At 64.8% G+C, this 17,626-nt stretch overlaps 2 protein-coding genes across 2 annotated transcripts in view; both read left to right on the plus strand.

Annotated features, from left to right (window-relative positions):
• The window catches only part of CTSD (cathepsin D), a 9,919-nt gene extending 658 nt beyond the window's left edge, over positions 1-9,261 (plus strand). Inside the window, exons 2-9 of the mRNA XM_006751020.3 lie at positions 1,388-1,547; positions 3,404-3,527; positions 4,005-4,123; positions 5,434-5,660; positions 7,442-7,564; positions 7,933-8,077; positions 8,163-8,261; positions 8,342-9,261. Of these exons, the coding sequence (XP_006751083.1) occupies positions 1,388-1,547; positions 3,404-3,527; positions 4,005-4,123; positions 5,434-5,660; positions 7,442-7,564; positions 7,933-8,077; positions 8,163-8,261; positions 8,342-8,509 (1,165 nt within the window). The 3' untranslated portion in view covers positions 8,510-9,261. The remainder of the gene's footprint in view (positions 1-1,387; positions 1,548-3,403; positions 3,528-4,004; positions 4,124-5,433; positions 5,661-7,441; positions 7,565-7,932; positions 8,078-8,162; positions 8,262-8,341) is intronic.
• A 2,868-nt stretch (positions 9,262-12,129) lies between these two features.
• IFITM10 (interferon induced transmembrane protein 10) lies at positions 12,130-16,411 on the plus strand. Its single transcript, XM_081798449.1, has 4 exons — positions 12,130-12,137; positions 13,018-13,225; positions 14,101-14,553; positions 16,382-16,411. The coding sequence occupies exons 1-4, from the start codon at positions 12,130-12,132 to the stop codon at positions 16,409-16,411; spliced, it is 699 nt and encodes a 232-aa protein (XP_081654575.1).
• Positions 16,412-17,626: the final 1,215 nt, after the last annotated feature.

Raw genomic sequence — 17,626 nt, forward strand, 5'->3', positions numbered from 1 at the left:
CGTCATCTGCCGGGCCTGCATCGGGGCTGTGCCATGCTGTGCCAGCCAGGCTGAGGACGGGCGCCACCCCCCCACCCTCCCACTCTTGCCAGGCAGCCTGCTTTCCCAGATGGGGGAGGGGTGCAGTGGGCCAGCCCCTTCTGGTCCTGCACCCACCCTTGCCCCCAGGGCCTTGGTGCCAGGCCTGGGAAGGCATCCTTGCCCCTCTGCTGTGGGCCTTTTGCCTGTGGGCAGGTGGGTGAGGTCACAGAGCCGTGGGAGCTGGCTGGGGGCCGAGTGGGACTCAGCCTTGCCAAAAGGCCGTTCTGCGTGGGCTTCAGCACGGGCTGTGGCTCGGGGGCATGTAGCCCCAAATGGAGTCTTTGTGGGCAGGCAGCTGCAGGGCTGCGCCTACCCTGGTGCCGCCCACAGGCCTCCCCTCCGGGACTGGATGGCTGTGGGGAGCCAAGTCTGTGGCTGTTTGGGGCCGGGCAGCCAAACCAGAGCCCCTCACACCTCCTCCAGGTCCTGTGGGACTGATGGCACCACCTTCCTGGGTTACTGGAGGGCGTGTCCCCTTCCCCCAGGCAAGAACCTAGGACTCTAACAGCCTACCAGGTCTTAGGCAAGAGTCCCATCTTCCTGAAGCATGCCCTTGGCATGCCAGGAAGGGCCGGCTGTGACCTTGAACTCCCAAGTCCCCTTGGCTGAGAGGACCTTCCATCCAAGTGTTGGAGTGTGCTCAGGGGTGCCTGCCTGTCCCACCTGCACTGTCAGAGCTGGGAGCAAGCTGAAACCCAGGAGCCAAGGATCCAGGCCAGGGGACCCCATGCACACTAGAACCAGGCCACCTGACCTCAACCCCATGCTCTTTCTGCCTAGGCAGACCGCCAAGGCCGGGAGGCAGGGGCTGTCAGTGGGGGGGCCGCGGGCATCTCAGAGGGAGGCACAGCCAGAGGCAGAGACCCCTAGCACCCCAGTGCAGGCCTGGCCTTCCTGGGGTCTGCACCGTGATGGGGACAGAGGATGCATCAGCAGGAAATGAATTCACTACTGTGAGGGCCCCGGAGGGTAACAGGGTCACGTTGAAGGATGGCCAAGGAGGGCTTCTCAGAGGTGGTGGCGTCGAAGTCCCATCTGATGGCCAGGCATAGCCAGCCCAGGAGGCCAGACAGGGAAGTGGGGACCATCTCTGCGTGGAGAGCAGCAGATCCAGAAGGCAGGTGAATGGATCCCCTCGGAGGGCGTCGGGCAGAAGTGACGGATGGACAGCAATACTCTTAACACACTTCACAGGCACAGAGTGGAGACAAGGGATGGGAGGTGCTTTTGGAGCCCCCGGTGGCTGAGGGTGCAGAGGGGGAGGGGGAGGCGAGCCCTGATGAGCCCCCTTCCCTCCTCTTGACAGAATCCCGCTGCACAAGTTCACCTCTGTCCGCCGGACCATGTCAGAGTTGGGGGGCCCCGTGGAAGATCTGATCGCCAAGGGCCCCATTTCCAAATATGCCCAGGGGGTGCCCAGTGTGACAGGGGGGCCCATTCCGGAGATGCTCAAGAACTACATGGACGTGAGTATGGGGGTTGTCCTCTTGGGGCTGGGGCTGGGTGGACCGCAGACACTGATTTCGACAGCCGTTGGCTTTTACGAAAGGTTCTGCATAAGCGGGCAGCAAACACTCTGCTCAGCAACCCAGGGTTTTGCAGGATTCACCGGCTCCATGGGGGGAGGGGCTTCTGCTCAGCCACGCCCTGCCCTGCTGGGTGCCCCTCCCACTACCCCTGCCCAGTTGAGCACTCCCACCTGTGTCCCCCTGTGGGGGCGGGGAGGGCAGGTTGGGGTGCCCGTAGCTCCTCCGTGACCTCTCCCCCTGCGTACCACTGACCATCACTGATGTCAGGAGCTATCTTGTTCCTGAGGCCAACCTGTGGGCATGGGGGACAGGGTCATCGTCTGTAGATAAGCGAGCTGGGCCCAGGGCCATCAGCTGGGTGCGGAGGAGCCTAAATCAAACTTAGGCCCCAAGGGGCTGTGGGGTCCTTGAGCTCGGGTCATCTGGGCCTGCCTGCCCAGGCGTAACTAAGGGTTCTGGAGCTTTTTTGTTTCTGCCTATCCTGCTGGAAGGCCTGGTGCCACCCTTGACCCAGTCCTGCCTCCTTCCCTTCTTCCTCTTTGATCAACAGCCAGCACTGATCATGCCCAGTGCTCCTTGAGGGGCAAACAGGCTCGGAGGTGGGACATTTTGTAAGTCACATACCGAGCTGGGGCTGGGTCAGCCTGGTCCTAGCTCGGGGGTCAGGTCCTGGGACCCAGCCTGGCACCTCTGGGGCTGCCCAATTGGCATCCTTCTGCGTGGCCTGCCCCTGAGTGGTGGGGACCTAGCTCCTTGCTGCCATCCAGCCACCGGTCCACCTGGGCTTGGGACAGGTTTCCGTGCCCTCTGTCCTGTCTGGCCAGAGCCCCAGCCGTGCCAGGAAGTGGTGGCCTCAGAGGCATGTGACTGGGCTGGGGGGTGGGGGCATCCTCCTGTGGGCCTGACTGACCAGTTCCTGATCCCCTAGTGCAAGCTGTGTGGGTACACACACACACACACACACACACACACACACACACACGGAGATTCGCTGAGTCATCCCCCAGCCCCCCAAATCTGGACACTTCTGCTAGGTCATGAGGTAGCAGCTGCTGGTTCTCCTGGAGCCAAGTGGCAGGAGAGAGACTCCCGCAGGCATTGGAGCTGGAATCCCTGGGTGACCTGGGGCCCAGGCTCCCTCCCCAGAGAAGGGGACGCCCAGGCAGGCAGGCAGGGCTCAGCACCAAAGACGGGGTTTCCCTTTGAGGCTCAGAGGGGCACGTGCCCCCTTCATGCTCACCTGAGCCGTGTATCAGCACCCGGGGCTTCCCCCAGGTTGCCCTCCCCCCTCCGCCATGTACCGATGAAGAAATTGAGGCCCAGGGTAGTGAAGGCAGAGTGTCTAGGCAGTGAGAGACTCTGAGCTAACACTTCCGGCCTCCAGGGTGTACCCCCTGCCTTCGGCCGCCCACATGCCTCTACCTGGGAGCCCTCCAGGCTTGGCCCGGTGGGGCAAGGGCAGGGTGGGAAGGAGGTCCCAGAGGCAAGCCCTGACGTGGCCCCCATTGTGAGAGGAAGTCTCCCCTGCTGGGGCCCTGGGGCAGAAGGGTCTTCCAGGGCTCAGGGATGGCCAAGCCAATAGGACCGCTGGTTTCCTCTTTCAAGTGGGGTGGTCTTCCAAGCTCACGTGGTCAGGCGGGACCCCCTGAAGCACCCGGGTACAAGGACCGAGGGCTGGGGAGGGGCGGGAGCACGTGTGGACCCTGGGTGTCCCTCCCCTGGCTTGGGCCTTCCAAAGTCTGGGTCCCAGGACAACCAGGGGCGGCCCTGACGGACCCCGCTCCCCTGCTCAGGCCCAGTACTACGGGGAGATCGGCATTGGGACGCCCCCGCAGTGCTTCACGGTGGTCTTTGACACTGGTTCCTCCAACCTGTGGGTCCCCTCGATCCACTGCAAGCTGCTGGACATCGCCTGCTGTGAGTCACAGCGCTGCCTCGTGCGGCCGGAGGGGGCAGGCGGGGAGGACAGGGCCCAGCCGCCGCCTCACGTGGGTGCATGCTCTCCCCCGGCTGCGGGGCCGCCCCATCCCCAGTCCAGGTGGGGCCAGCAGGGCAGGCCTCAGGCCCTCAGTGGTCCGGCCTCAGCCTTTCTTGGGCAGTGCACTGCTCTGCCTCTCAGGCACACCGGATGGGCCTGGCCCCTCTGCCCCGCCCCAGGGCACCCCACTTTCCGGGTGAACCTGTTCATGCCAGCCTTGCTTCTCGTCTGGGCTGGGACCAAGGTGGCCGAGGATGGGGCGAGCCAGGTCAGACCACTGCTGGCTGAGACCGAGCCTGGGGTCACAGGCCCACCCCGACACTGGGAGCATGGCTGGTGGGGGGCTCCGCAGCGGGTGGCTGGGGCCCGGCTGGGGCGGTGGGCTGATGGGCTGATGGGCTTCTGGGCCGGCACAGGGATCCACCACAAGTACAACAGTGGCAAGTCCAGCACGTACGTGAAGAACGGCACCTCCTTCGACATCCATTATGGTTCGGGCAGCCTCTCTGGGTACCTGAGCCAGGATACCGTGTCGGTGAGTCTGGGGCGAGGCTGCTCCTGGGCCCTGGACACTCAGAGGCCTTGGTGGCCCCTGCCCCACCCCAGGGCTGCACAGCTGAGCCAGAGCCAAAGCCGGGAACTGTGGAGGAGCTTGGTGGGCCTGGCTGGACAGGGGTTGGGGAGCAGACCTGGCCCCGTGTGTGTGCGCTCGCGTGTGCTCACGCAGGGGGGACGGCCCGGAGGGCTGTAGGGGAAAGTGGCCCACCAGAGCATGGCTGCAAGAGCTGCGGGCCTGGCTCTGGGACCAGGACCTGGGGAGGGATCCACGGTGAGGCTCCTCCCAGGGTCACGGAACCAGTTGGGGGGCTGGCTTCTGTTCCGATGCCTTGGGTTGGAGGTGTCTGCTGGGCGCTGAGGCCTAGGCCCTGTGGACGGGGTCCCCGCCACTGGCTGGGGACCTGGGGTCAGGGAGGGCAGAGATGCGCCGGGAGCCCTTGTAGAGGACACTGGAGGGCCATCCAGGCACCCTGCCTGCCACAGAGAATCTTTGGGGTGAGGTGGATGGGCAGGCCCTGGACGGTTCTGCCCGCACCGCTGTGTGACCTCTTGGTATGCAGCGACCGGGAAGCGTCCGGACTGGGAGTCCTGGGGGCGGGGGAGCAAAGTGGAACACAGCCCCCGGCCCCCCAGCCTCCAGCCCTCCATCCCCAGCCGGACCAGAAGGCGGCAGGGTGTGGCCCATGCCCAACCAGTGTCCCCCTTGTCTGTCGCTTGTCTGGACAGTGGAGTGGGCCATAGTGGCTGGGGACTTTCCTGCAGAAGCACTGCCCCTCACCTGTATCCACCTGCCCTCTTGGGGTCTCCGCCTCCTGATCTCTGTGGGCCCAAAACAGGATATTGCCTATCACGCTTCCTTGTTCTCAGTGTCAGGGTGTCAGCCCCAAACAGCCGTTTCTCCCCACATCCTGCTCTGCGTCAGCCGCCGCCTGGTCGTGGTGGGGGAGAGGTGGCGTGGCCTTGAGTCTGCTGACTTGGGTCATGGGGTTCCAAGTAGCCCAAGGGCAGGCACAGGCCTGGGTGGAGCCGGCCCCGGGCCAGAGGTCAGAGCTGAGCTCGAAGGCCACCTGTCTGTGCTGACTCGGATGAAAACCGTGTCCTGACAGCCATGGATTCCCACGTCCCTGTCCCTGCTGTGTCCTACCCAGTGTTGCCAGCCCTTCTGGGCTTGTGTGCAAGGCGGCGGGTGACGATTGAACGGGGCTTGTCGCTGTGCGTGCACACACAGGGCCCGGGGGTTGGGCTCCGTGGTTCCTGTGGCCCACTGACCCTCCCCCCGCCCCCCAGGTGCCCTGTAAGTCGGCTCTGTCTAGCCTGGCTGGCATCAAGGTGGAGAGGCAGACCTTTGGGGAGGCCATCAAGCAGCCGGGCATCACCTTCATCGCGGCCAAGTTCGATGGCATCCTGGGCATGGCCTACCCCCGCATCTCGGTCAACAATGTGCTCCCCGTCTTTGATAACCTGATGCAGCAGAAGCTGGTGGAGAAGAACATCTTCTCCTTCTACCTGAACAGGTGGGGTGGGAAGGGCCCAGGCCCCGTCTCTTCCCCACACCTCACCCCTCCTCCCAGTTCCATGCAGCTGCCTGCCTCCCCGTCCACCCTCCAGGCACCGGGCCGCGGCTCCTGACCTGCGGCCTCTGACCGGAGGGGGGACTGGCCAGCCTTTTACAGACGAGCAGGAGGCTCTCTGGGCAGGCTCTGGGGTTGGGGTTTCCCGTCAGGAACGGCTCGGGCTGTGGGCCCAGGGTCTCGCTCAGTGGGCCTCCCTCCTGGAGAACCAGACTCTGGTCAGGGCTCATGGCAGCTCCTCTTCCCGGGTCCTCAGCCCGGCCTTCCCTGGGTCTGACGGTGAGCAAATGTGGCCCCTGAGTCACTGATGGCCCAGAGGGGACAGAGCTATGAGCCCCAGTCTGTGGTCGGGCCTCTGGAGGTGAGGGGCCTGGGGGCTTTCCAGGGGAGGTGACCCCAGTGAGGCCTGAGGGCCAGATGCTGCTAGAGGGAACCCCGGGTGGAGAGTGGCCCCCACCATCCGTCCCTGGCAGCAGCGCCGACTGTCCCAGTGGCCCTTGCCCCACACGGAAGGGTGGGTGACCAGTGTGCCGTGCCCTTGAAAAGGGGCCCCTCGCTCTCCCCTCAGGGCGGTGCCAGAGGTCCCGATGCGGGTGTGCCGAGGACAGGTGTGGGCTGCGTGTGAGTGGGCGGCCCACCGACCGCTGGTGGTCACTGCACCACACGCGCCCTCCTCACCCCACAGGCCCACTTCCCCTCAGGGTCCAGCCCCAGGCACTCCGGCTGAGTGCCAGCCGCAAGCCTCTCCTCTTGCCCAGCTCCTGGCCTTGGTGGGGGTGCTGCCCTCGGTGGTAAATACTCAGCAGCTGCCTGAGGCAGAGCCACCCACCGGAGGCTGGATGACCGCACGCTGGGGAACGGAGTGGGGTCTGTCCCTGTGAGCCCTCAGGCCCAGGGTGGGCAGTCAGGGGAAGAGGACGCAGGGGGCTGGCCAGGCCCGGGCTCAGGGCTTCCTGGGTTGGGGGGGGCAGCGGAGGGGCAGGGCTGCGGGTGGGGAGCAGACAGGAGACAGTCCTCTGGTTTCCACACTGGACTTTGGAGGTGAAGGCTGGGGGGAGGGCTGGAGGCCGCCGGTCGTAGGGGGAGGACAGGGTTTGGCCTGGTGTTTCTGAGTGCGGACTGGCCGGGAAGAAGGCGGTGAGCTCAAACGCCAAGTCCGGAGAAGAGCCTGGAGGCCGGAGCAGGGCCAGCCGTGCAGGCTGAGTGCAGGAAAGCTGAGAAGTGAAGGGGGCGTGGGAGCAGTTGGGTGAGGATGAGGGCATCCTTGGGAACAGCAGATGCAAAGGCCCCAGGGCAGGAATGAGCTGGCTCAATTCTCGCGCTGCCCAGTGCCTCCTCCCAGAAGCCCTCCCTGGTGTGTTCTCAGGCAGACGCGGTCCCCTTCCTTGGGCTCCTAGCTTTCACTTCCCTGTCGCCTAGCCTGACCCCGGCTCTCCAGCTGGCAGGCCGGGCCCCTCTGCTGGCTGAGCAGGAGCTTGGCCTGCAGGCCACACAGCGTGGGATCAGAGCCCCGCTCCTCAAGGAGAATGAAGTCCTCCCCCTTCTCATGCCCCCTCCGGATCTTTCCATCTCTGCAGCTCCACCCACCCCTTCTGACGTGGCCCCAGCTCGTGCCTGTCGGGCCCGCGGTCAGGCTGGACGCATGGGGTGGGGGTGGGCCGCCCCCCCCCCCCGGCTGTGCTTGAGGAGCAAATGCAGCTGACTCCGCCCCTCTCTCCTCCCAGGGACCCCGGCGCGCAGCCTGGGGGTGAGCTGATGCTGGGCGGCACGGACTCCAAGTACTACAAGGGCTCCCTGTCCTTCCTCAACGTCACCCGCAAGGCCTACTGGCAGGTCCACATGGAGCAGTGAGTGCTAGCTGGGGGGCCGCGCTTGGTTCTCGGGGAGCGTGGTGTGTGGGGGCTCCGCCCAGCCACCCACTCAGCTGGGTAGCTATGGCCCTTGGGCCCCCTGGCCCCGGGTGTCCGTTGCCACCTCCTGGCGCCCAGCTGAGCTCCTGGCCCCTGGGCTCTGGCTCTCTGCTGCTCGAGACTTGGAGGCTGGCAGTTAACCTGCTCGTGGCCTCTTGAGCCCCCAGCCCACCTCTGTTCACAGCCAGAGAGGGGAAGAAAGGGTCCCAGCAAGGCTGCGGCCTTGGAGGTAGGACTGCCCCCGCCCCCAAGGCCCACCCTGAGCACGAGCCCAGGCCGGGGTGTTCACACCCCCTCCCCCGCAGGGTGGATGTGGGCAGCAGCCTGACTCTGTGCAAGGGGGGCTGCGAGGCCATCCTGGACACGGGCACCTCCCTCATCGTGGGCCCCGTGGACGAGGTGCGCGAGCTGCAGAAGGCCATCGGGGCCGTGCCGCTGATCCAGGGCGAGGTGAGCGGGCCGGGCTGCCTGGGCGGGGTGCCCCAGCCGCTGCCCCCCACACTGCCCCGGAGCTGCTCCGTCTTTTCTCCCTCAGTACATGATCCCCTGTGAGAAGGTGTCCACCCTGCCCAAGGTCACCCTGAAGCTGGGCAGCAATCCTTACACGCTGTCCTCAGAGGACTACACGCTCAAGGTCAGTGGAGGCCGGGGGCGGGGTGGCGGGCTGGCCGGCTGGGGCGGCGGGCAGGGTGCTGACCACCGTGGCCGTCCCAGGTGTCGCAGGGCGGGAAGACCATCTGTCTGAGCGGCTTCATGGGCATGGACATCCCCCCGCCCGGTGGGCCGCTCTGGATCCTGGGTGACGTCTTCATTGGTCGTTACTACACTGTGTTCGACCGGGACCAGAACCGCGTGGGCCTGGCCGAGGCCACCAGGCTGTAGCCACCCGCCCGCTGGGGAGGAAGGAGTCCAGCAGGAGGCCGGCCACCCCTGCCCTCCCGGCCGCCCCTGCCACACACACTCACGCTCAAACTCACACTCACAACCCAGCTCAGCAGGCGCCGGCCTGCCGGGCCTGCCGTTTCATTCTGTGGTTTTCCCCAGCCCTGGTTGCAGAAATGCTGCCCGCCTGTCTGCCTGTCTTGTGTGTCTGTCTAATGGAGGGGCAGGGTGCGGGACAGCCAGTAGGCTGATCCAGAGTGTGGAGCCACTTCAGTACCTTGGAAGCCCAGCCTGGCCTGGCAGCCCATCCGTTGCGCATCCCAGGACCACCCTCCCCCACCCGCCCCCAGCCTGTGTCTCAGGGGCCTGGCTGCCCAGCCAGGACCTCTGGACTGAGCCCCCACCCCGAGCCAGGCTGTTCTCTGGGCTCCGCTGCCGCCTGGCCTGGGGTCCAGAGCTGGGTGCTGCCGGCCCCCCTATCTTCCTGTGTGGGCCCATCGAGGAAGGGGCCAGCTCAGGCCTGAGGACAAGCAGGAAGGACTTGGAAGGTTCGGGGCTCAGAGACAAAAGCCAGCCTTGTGACACCTTTGGGGTCATCCTGGGGCTCGACCCCATCCAGGAGGGCATTCGCTGGTCCAGGGTCAGGGAAGAAGGGGAGGAGGGGGCCTGGTGCCATCTTCTCTGCAGCTGCTCCTCTCTTGAGCGACCGGGAGCCAAAGTTGACATGAAAATACAGTTGTTTGGGCCTCTTTTTTCTGTGTTGACGTGTTTTGTGTTTGGTGGGAAGGGCGGTTCTAAATCTGGATATGGGAAGGAGCCGGTGTGGCTGGTGAGAGGCTGTTGTTCCCAAGGCCTGACTCACAGCCAGGCAGGGGGAAAAGCTTTGGAGGTGCCCTGGCTCCCAGACCCCAGCCCCCCTGCCCTGCACAGGGGACCCTGGGGGCTTTAGCTTGCTGCCCGGCCTCACCGGCGGAGGGCTGGCTCGCCCAGAGGCTTGGGGCAGTGACCACCAGCAGGATGTGGCCTTGGTGGGAGGCTGCAGGGTGGGGCTGGGCGAGGTTGCCAGGGCCTGCACTGAGCACGGTTTTCAGGGAGTGGTCCAGGTGAGTGCCTGCCATGCTTCCCTACGATGTTCCACCAGCAGCAAGGACCCGGTCTTCCGCAGCCCCCCTGACACCCCATGAGAGCCTAGGATAGGAGCCTGTGCGAGGCTGACGGTGAGGGGGCAGCCTGCCTCCTGGGCCTCCTGGCCAGCACCTGAACGCCGTCTGCAAAGCAAGCCGATGATGGAGCAGGCCAGGCTGGGGGCCTGAAGTCTCGGGTTCAGGGATCCCAGTTAGGAACTCCCTCAGGCTGCAGTGACCTCCCTGGGGATCTGGCCTCTTGGGAGTTTGCTGAGGGGTGCTTGGGCTCATCTGCCCAGAGGCAGCTACACAGCCAGGAGGTTTTAGGGGATGAACAGGAGTTTGAGAGCCACTGGGACAGAATTCCCTTGGATCAGCGGCTCTGGACTCTTGCCTGGAGCCCACCCCCTGCAGGTGTAAGGGAAATGGCAAATATGACCCATGTCACCGTCCTGGTGCCTTCTCGGCCTTCAGTGCCTTGGCTGTCACTGGCCTGGCCCTAGGGGGCCAGGGGACTGCACCCCAGGGCCAAGTCCTAGCTGGCATCTTTAACAAGCATTCAGCCAGAATTGCGAGGAGGCCCATAAACACGTGTGCCGTGCTCTCTGCACTTGAAATCCGAGCAGGGAGACGGCAGAGCCGCAGGGCCTGGCAGGGCAGTTGGGGAGACAGTGTCATCCAAGCCTCTGTGTCCTGAGAGTCAGAGCTGGCCAGGAAGGAGGCAGCCTCCTTCAACAGCCCCCCCAAACCCCTGGTGGCTGCCCTGGGACCCGCCTCCACCCGCCAGGGCCTGGCGGCGCCTCCCCGACTCTGCTGGCCCTGCAGTTGTGACCCTCAGCTTGGAGGCCACCTCCGTCTGCTCTCTGGGAGGTGGGGACAAGCACAGCGGATGCCCCTGGTCCCTCCCCAGGTGCTGTGTAGATGAGCACAGGCTGAGCTTCCAGCCCCCAACCCGCCGTCAGGGCGCCGAAGCTCCTGCCCAGAGCCCAGGACCCGTGCGACTGCCCTGGGCTGCTGGCTGGGATCCTCTGGCCCCTAGCATCTGCCTCCCGGCTCAGATCCAGCCTCTATGACCCAACCCTAAGCCTCTAGTCTGACTAGAAGGTGGGTAATAACGGCATTCCTCGCCAGGGCGCTGGCGGGTCCCCACGGGGAGCTCAGCTCAGCGCCTGGCACTCATCCCAGCTGGCTTGCCATGCTCTGCACCAGCCCAGCAGGCCCCGGTGGGCATTTCCTGCCTCTTGCCCTTGCCTGGAAGACGCCCGAATGGAGTCGAGCGCCTTCCCTCCCCTACTGGGAGGAGGCCAGTGGGGGCTAACGTGCTCCCCCCACCGCCGCTCTGGGTTCCAGGGCCCAGGGAGAGGCAGCCTCAAGGCCATCTGGAGCAGGGGGCCCTGACTCCACCCTGGGACCTGGAGCAGGCCCCTGGGGGCCAGGCGCCCCTCTCCTGCTGTCTGAGGACCAGCTGGACTCCTGTGCCGACCAGCCCCATTGGCCACGGCCGGCAGCCTGCCTGCCCACAGCAGCCCAGGGCCGAGCCTGTGGCAGGTGGGACGGTGCCCGGCCCCAGGTGAGCTGGTGGCGTGTGGAGCCGACCGCGGGCAGGCTGCATCGTAGGTCAGGCTCGGCCTGAGGCCTGCGGGTCCAGGTGCCCCTACGTGTGGCAGTGGGTGTGGCATGGGGGAGAACTGAATCCTGATCCCCCCCCAGTCCCCATCCTCCCTCATGCCTGTGGGCTCTTGGACTGGGCCTGCCTCTGCCAAGGACATGGCCAGGATGGGGGTAGCCCTGGTGCCCGGGACCCCTCCCACTCACAGGGGCTTTTATCAACCTCCTGGAGGTTTCTGGGGTTCCTGACAGCCACAGATGAGGCTGGGCCAGGGGGCGGGGAGTGGGGCTGGAAGGGGAGGGCTCGGGGAGGGGCTGGGGCCTGTCCGAGGAGATGGGTTCCGGAAAGGCCTCAGACTCAGAGAGGTTTGGGGAGAGCAGGGGTGGGCAGAGGACTGGGCATAGGCGGGCAAGGATTGCTCCTGAGAAGACCCAGGCTTGGAGGAGAGGCTTGTGGAAATGGGGAGGCAGGTTGAGCTGGTCAGGCGGCAGCCAGGGCTTCTGAGGGGACAGGGGCTTGGGGAGGGGGGGAGCTGGGGAAGGAAATCTAAGGCCACCACACATAGGCGCAGCTTCTGGGGGGCTTTGGAGGGTCTGGGGTCTGTGGAGGCTGGTGGGCTGGTGAAGAGGGCACTTGCAAGGTGGGGGGGGGGCGTGTTCCGGGAGAGGCAGAGAGGGCTAGGGCTTCTTTCTCCCTTGCAGATGGGACTCACTGGGACTTTTGCAGGAAGGAGAGGTCATCTGGGGACACGTGTGAGAGAGAGCGAGAGGGTGTGGAGTGAGTGGAGGCCCCAGAGGGGGCTGGGGCTGGGCCGGCAGGCGCTGGCTAGAGGAAGGGGCATCTGCAGGGGACACGGCCCACGTGGGACCAGCAGGGCTGGCAGAGGCATGGACAGGCAAGTGGAAGGAGACAAGGGTCATTAGGGGCTTGGAGAAGAACATCTGGCCCCATGGGCAGAAGGGACCAACCAGTGAGAGGTAAGGGCCTTCAAGACTGAACTAGGTGAGGGATGCAAATTCAGGAGGTGGGGCTGGGTGCTCTGGGCTGGGGTGTGTAGGGTCAGATCTGGGGAAAGGGGGTCAGGAGTTTCCACAGGGGTGGGCTCAGAAAGGACGGGGCCACATCAAGGCTCAAGGAAGGCCGGACTTGGTAGCCTCCGGGGCTAGGGCCTCTGTTAGGGGCAGGACTGTGCAGAGGTGGGAGCTGGGGTTGGGGCTCAGAGAGGTGCTACCGTTGGGGGCCGGGCGCCTGCAAGGGGCTTGGCTGGGGATAGGGGTGTACAGGAACAGGAGAGCAGATGGGGGCTGGGCTAGGTGCAGGGATGTGCTGGGGAGGGGCACAGGCTGGGGTACCTGGGCTCCCTAGGGTGCGGGCTCTGCCAGGCCAGGACTGGTACTTGAGGAGGGGTGAGGACTGAGATGTGGGGAGGGTAGGGACCTGGCAGTCTGAGAGGGGGCAGCGGAGGGGAAGGGGCTCAGATAGCCATCCCGGTGGCTGCGGTGGGGCAGAGGAGGACAGCAGGAGGATGAAGGGGCTCCATCCTGGAGAGACAGAGGGGAGAGAGGCTGGGGGCTCGGCAAGTGGGAGGGGCAGGGAGGCGAGAGAGGCTCAGCGGTCGGGCACACGGGGTGGCACTGTAGGAGGACCCATCCCCGCAACCCCCGCCGGCTCTGCAGCCCCCCCGAGGGTCCGGCTTCCGGCCGGCGCCCGCGGCCCCCACCCTGCGGGCGGGAGGAGGCGGGGAGGTGGCTGCGCCCGCCGGCGCCGTGAGTCAGGCTGGGGCTGCAGCCGCGCGGCCGGCCTGGCGCTGCGGAGGGAGCGCAGGAGCGGGGACAGCGGCGCCGCCAGCCCCGCGCGCTCCCCCCGCCGAGGCTGGGCTGCCGGGACGCCGAGCTGCGGGGCGGACAGCGAGCCGCCGGCCGGCGGAAGGACGCGCGGACCGCGGCGCAGGGGTCGGTCCGCCCGCCGAGGAGTCGCCAGCAGGTGAGGGCGCGGGGCGCGCCGTCCGTCCGTGCGGCTGCGGCAGCCCCGGGCCGGGTCGCGGGGTGACGGCCGCAGACCCACCCCCCCGGGGGGGGGGGCGCAGGGCGCGGACGCCTTAGTGCCTGGCTGGAGAAGTGCGCGTTTCGCAGAGCGTCCTTGTGCGTCTGTTTGTGGCACGGGCTGGGTGGCTCCCTGCGAGCGAGAGCGAGCGCTTGGGGTCCCCGCCGCCGCTCTGGGCCGGGATTGGGGGCGGGGACGACGCGCACGAGTTTGGGGCGCCCGCAGTGGCCGTTTCCACCCCCGGGCGATTGCGTCCGAGCCCGTGTGGCTGTGTGTGTCCACGCTGCGTGTCACAGTGCGGAGCTGTTTACCTGGAAGCATCTCAGCACACGGGTGCGCCCGGGGGTCTGGAGAGTCTTGGTGGTCCATGTCAGTGTTGTCAGCCTGCAGGTGCTCCGGAGAGCTCTGCTCATTTTGCCAGATAGTGGCCGAGACGCTGCCATTGTGGGTTTGCCTGGCCTGTGTGTGCCGGGGTGTTCGGGATGCTGGCATGCTCTATTACAACAGCCTGTCAGTTGGGGCGTTGCTGGGTATGGGGGGTGTTGCTGTTGTATGTCAGTGGGTGAATGTTTGTGCGCAGATGGCAAAGTGATGAAAAGCCCCCGATGTTCCTGCCAAGGCTGCTGTGAAGGGCTTTGGCATCGGGGTGGCTGGGGCGGGTCGGGGAGGCAGGCTGGCAGCTGGCCGCCTCGGTGGGGATTTCCATCTCCTTTGGGGCTGCTTGTGAGTCTGCAGGGGAGATGCTGCAGGACACCAGGGCAAGCCCTGCAGGGCAGGCAGGACCCAGCTCATTCTTCCTCCCTGCCTCCCTCCAGGCCCAGGGCCCCGGCCAGTGCCCAGCGTCGCTGGGAGCCCCGGCCAGCACCACGGACGGCGCCCAGGAAGCCCGAGTCCCCCTGGACGGGGCCTTCTGGATTCCAAGGCCCCCGGCAGGCTCACCCAAGGGTTGCTTTGCCTGTGTGTCCAAGCCCCCGGCCCTGCAGGCTCCAGCGGCCCCGGCCCCTGAGCCCTCAGCATCGCCCCCCATGGCGCCCACCCTGTTCCCCATGGAGTCCAAGAGCAGCAAGACGGACAGCGTGCGGGCCTCTGGTGCCCCCCAGGCCTGCAAGCACCTAGCCGAGAAGAAGACTATGACGAACCCCACAACAGTCATCGAAGTCTACCCAGACACCACCGAGGTCAACGATTACTACCTGTGGTCCATCTTTAACTTCGTCTACCTCAACTTCTGCTGCCTGGGCTTCATCGCGCTGGCCTACTCCCTCAAAGTGAGTGGGGCAGGGGAGGGGGGCAGGGGGAGTGGGGGATGGCAGGTGGGGGCCGCCTCATGGGATCCAGAGACACATGGCTGCCGGCTAGCTCCGAGCCAGCAGGGCGGGGCTGCCCGTCCGGGTCCTGAGCTGCGGAAGCTTCCAGGCTGCCTTGACAGGGCTCGGGGGGGCACAGGACTGCGTTCTCTACACAGCCAGCTTAGTCCTTGCAGAGCAGACCCAGGGCTCAATGTCCTGTCCTCTGGATGGGGTCCTGGGGCTGCCCCTGGGCATGCGGGGATGGAGCCGCACACCAATGAAGACCCTTGGAGCCTTTCTCCTGTTGACAGGAGGACAGTGCGGAGAGCTTCTCCAAGCCCCTCACAAGGACCCTGAGACCAGGCAGGCGTTCAGAAGGAGGCCACGGTAGACAGGGCCTCTGATCAAGTCACTGCTTTCTGCCTTCCCTCTCCCACATGATTTCTAGACAGTCCGTCCTGGTGGCCGGGGTGCCAGTGGGGGGCGGGGGGTGGAGAGAGCCACCAAGCATGTCCCACACACCCCTGACCCCAAACCCTGAGTGGGTACAACTTCCAGGAGCCCCTCACTGCTGTGAGAGGAGCTGGCTGGGAGCAGAGCAGGGCGCCAGGCAGACAGGACCTCATGTCCCCAGGGCAAGGCAGAAAGAAATGGACCAAGATTGCAGGAGAGAGGCTGTGATCCACTCACATTCGAAGTGGGGAGCTCGGTGCAAATGTATAAGGACTGAAGGGCCCCACCAGCAGGACCCATCTCCCTGTCACTCCGGAAGGGTTTGGCTCATGTCTAGCCAGATCATCACTGTCCCCGGATTGTGGGTCCAAGCCCAGGTGCATGTCACTGATTACAGCCGCCCAGTGAGGTGGGGGCCGAACGTGGGGGCTAGAGGGAGGGGAGGGTCTAGGCCAGGGAGGCTGGCCCTGGAAAAAGGACAGAAGCCTGGACAGCTCTGCCTCTGTGCGTCTTTGAGCCCCACCCCTGCCCCTGGCATCACACGCCCTGGCCACCCGGCTATCCCCACCTCCTGACTCATCGTCAGCATCACCCACCGCCAGGCGCACCTTTGCCTGCAGGCCTGTGTACTGAGCTCTGGGCTCTGCCGTGGGGGACTGCGTTGTGTGAGTGAGTGTGTGTGAGTGTGAACATGTAAGTATAATTGCACGTATGACCATGTGTGCACGAGTGTGTGGGTGTGAGTGTGCGTGCGTGTGTATGTATCACGTGTGGGCTTGAGTGTGCGTGTATATAGGAGCAACTGTGTGTGAGTGTGCACGTGTGTGCATGAGTGTGTGTGCTGTGGAGGCAGCAAAGGGAAGGGGGCCCTAGAAATTGGGGAGTGGAGGCCCCAGACCAACCTCAGCTCTGCCCCCCTGCTGCCCTCTTGCCGTGCCCTGACAATGGCCTGTAGACCTGGGTCTTGCTGCGTGGGCTCCCGTCCGGAAGCTGTCCCCTCCTCCCCTTGGCTCGGCTGTGGGTGCCGGCTGGCACAGGGCAGGCCCATCTGGTGCAGGTTGTAGGTAGGTCAGAGATTTCTGAATGGTGCAGGATTAGCTCTGGGGTGGGGGTGGGTAGGAATTAGTGCTTCCGAGGGGCAGAAGGGAGCTCACCATGACTCCCCTCCAGGGGACAGCCAGGGCAGAAAAGCTTGAGGCTTGCCAGGGAAGAGGGTGTAAGGTGAGTTGTCTCTGGCCTGGGCGGGGGTGGGGCGTGCAGACCCGGCTGGCTCAGACTCCTGCATCTGGGAACGTGTCCATCTGTCCATCCAGCTGCATGGCTCCTGGCCTGCCGCACCCTACACCATTTGTAGCCCATCATGGGCACTTCCAAGGGTGCCTAACGGACTTGGGGTCAGAAGGCCTTGGCGAAATTCCCAGCTTGGTCCCTTAAGAGCAGTGAGGTCTTGACAGGCCACCTTCATCTGAGCTCATTCCTTCGTCTGTTCACAAAACAAACTGAAATGAAACGACATTCCAGCAAGCACACCTGCGCAGGGTAGAGTTTGGCATTCGGCGGGTGTGAAAGAAACACGGTGTCCCTCTTTGCCTTCCCCTGTCCATCCACCCATCAAACCGGCCGTCTACCCTCCACCCACATAGGCCAGTTCAGTTCAGGGCAGGCTGGGTCTGCAACACACAGATCGCCGATCACAGCCTTATATCGCTTCACCTAGTGTCCGGGGAAGGCAGAGACACAGAACGTCAACTCGCCATTCTTGCAGTAGGCGCGAGCTGCCCATAACGACCACTGGCACCCCCTGTTAGCCGAGCCAGAGTCCTCATCTTGGCATTCAGGGCTCTTCAAGATGTTCAAGATGCATTCTTAGCCATTTCCTAGCCCCCCCACATGTGCCCTGCCCTGCCCCAGCCCTTCTGGGAGCACACCTCGGTTTGCAACGTGCTGCTCCCTCAGCCTCAGGGCTTTCCATCTGCAAAGACTCTACTGACTCACTCTGGCTGCCCCCCACTTCCCAGCAGGGACTCCCCTGCCCCAGTCATGGCTGCCCGCCCCACCAGAACCACCCCTTCCTCTTGCTGTCACCGGTGCCAAGGCAGGGCTGACCACGGTAGGGGTCAAAGGGTGTTGTATGAATGGATGGATGGACAGAGGACACCTCCAAGATGGAAGAAGTGTCACAGTGTTTCAGAAAAAGAACACTTCATTCCTGATTTGGGACGACTCTGGAGCCGGGTGTGGGAGACTTACGGGAGGAGTCATCATTTTCACTGGGCAAGGCGGGGTAAGGAGACAGGTGTTCCAGATGGAGAAAAGAACATAAATCAGGACACGAGAGTGGGGCAATCGGGGGGGATTGCAGGGCCCCCATCTTCTGTGGGGGACAAGAAGATAGTCCTGGAAAGCCAGACACAGCCATGCAGGGAGGAGTTGAAAAATTATGTGAGAGGTTTGGATTTCATCATGTGGAAGACACAGAAGGGAAAGATAGGGTCGGAGCAATAAAATCTGCAACCAATGTGGAGGAAGGGGACAAGAGAAGCCCAGAGGCAGAGAAAAGTTAGGGTCCCAGTGTGGTGGCCAGGAAAAGGAGCACATA

The sequence above is a fragment of the Leptonychotes weddellii genome, chromosome 11 (assembly GCF_054177405.1).
Source record: "Leptonychotes weddellii isolate Sample4059 chromosome 11, ASM5417740v2, whole genome shotgun sequence".
Taxonomy (NCBI): Eukaryota; Metazoa; Chordata; class Mammalia; order Carnivora; family Phocidae; genus Leptonychotes; species Leptonychotes weddellii.

Bases quoted from the DNA above. Each gene is read 5' to 3' on its own strand.
- IFITM10 (XM_081798449.1), top strand. The intron at 13,226-14,100 runs GTGAGGGCGCGG...GCCTCCCTCCAG, and splicing joins CGCCGAGGAGTCGCCAGCAG to GCCCAGGGCCCCGGCCAGTG. The intron at 14,554-16,381 runs GTGAGTGGGGCA...CACCATTTGTAG, and splicing joins CGCTGGCCTACTCCCTCAAA to CCCATCATGGGCACTTCCAA.